We start from the raw sequence: 1,278 nt of genomic DNA, 5'->3' as shown, positions 1-1,278 counted from the left end.
TTGGGCAAGCCACTTAATTGCTGTTTATCTTCAGTTTCCCCCTCTGCAAGGTGGAGATAAAAATAGTGTCCACCTCCCAGGTATGTAAAGTGCACAGCGGTGTCCAATAGGTAGTAAGTGCTCTTTCTATTGTTCAAGTTCATGGTTGGGTTGTTGTTTTCAACAACCATTTAATATTACTGCCAACGATTTAGACAAACCACTGGGAGGAGATTAGGCATCGCCTCCCAAACCAAATCTGCTATTTTATGAATAATTTGTGCACATTAGTTTGGTGATATATTAAACTGTATTGGCTAAAATACCTTTTCTTTTAAAAAAAGTAGTCTCTTGTCTAATTTGAATGTTAACTGCATTGCAGTTAGTTGAGATTGTAACATTGGAGGAATTTTATTTGGAGGGTCAAAAGCGACTCTGTTTTCAGAAGTCAGCGTCTCCCTGGAAGGAAGCTGAGATCACGTGAAGTAAAGATGGCCTCTGGAAACAGCAGCTGAACTTAGAACCAAGCCGTCTTGTCAGGCTCCTCAATGGTTGAGAGTCACAACCTCTTATCTGGGACAGAAGAGTGACAATATCTTTCTCACAGATTCGTTTTAAGGATTAAATTCTGTAATGTATGTAGAAGCACCTAAATACCACTTAGTGTTGAGAAATTAGTTGAATTTGTGTCTAGGTTGATTCCTCCCAGTAGTGTTCCCAACAGCAATGAGTTGAAAAGAAACCCATGACGAAGCACTAGTGTAGTCGTTAAACATTGGGCAGGATTCTCCTCAGGTAATCACCCTGACCAACTTCCTTTCCCACCAGTCACCATAAAACAACACATCTTGCACCTGGAGCTGGACACAGAAAACAGCTACACGGCTGGACGGCTCCCCTTCCCACCGTCCAGCACTCAGGAGCCACTCTTCATTGGAGGCATTCCAGGTAACTCTTGTCCTCACTTCACACCCATGTTGCCCCACATCAGCTCTTACCATTTCCGTCTTACCCCAACAAATCCACTGCGCCCGCCATGGGTTATTAGCCAGGCAGCCGTTGGCTGGACAGTGGAGACAGTGAGGCCCTTTGCTCCAGCACATGGAAAAACCCAACTGGTAGCAATGGGCACATTGTATAGCCCAGGCCACATTACTGCTGCTTCTTCTGTCCCAAGCCTCTCATTGATAAGCCTCTCTGAAGAGGCTGCATTCACCTAGAAGCCTGATTCCAGCAAGGAATCAGGAAAGGGGCTCAGAAACTGGTTTCTCCTCTCCAGACACTTAGTTTCACTGATAA

General features: G+C 44.7%; 1 protein-coding gene across 1 annotated transcript in view; it reads left to right on the top strand.

Moving 5' to 3' along the window:
- LOC115277422 (laminin subunit alpha-3-like) overlaps positions 1–1,278 on the top strand; it is a 154,939-nt gene that overhangs the window by 138,571 nt on the left and 15,090 nt on the right. Inside the window, 1 exon segment of the mRNA XM_029921573.1 lies at positions 808–927. Within this exon segment, the coding sequence (XP_029777433.1) occupies positions 808–927 (120 nt within the window).

This window comes from Suricata suricatta, chromosome 14 (assembly GCF_006229205.1).
Source record: "Suricata suricatta isolate VVHF042 chromosome 14, meerkat_22Aug2017_6uvM2_HiC, whole genome shotgun sequence".
Lineage (NCBI taxonomy): Eukaryota > Metazoa > Chordata > Mammalia > Carnivora > Herpestidae > Suricata > Suricata suricatta.
The sequence above is the reverse complement of the archived record's forward strand: the minus strand, read 5'-3'. Positions and strand labels throughout refer to the sequence as shown.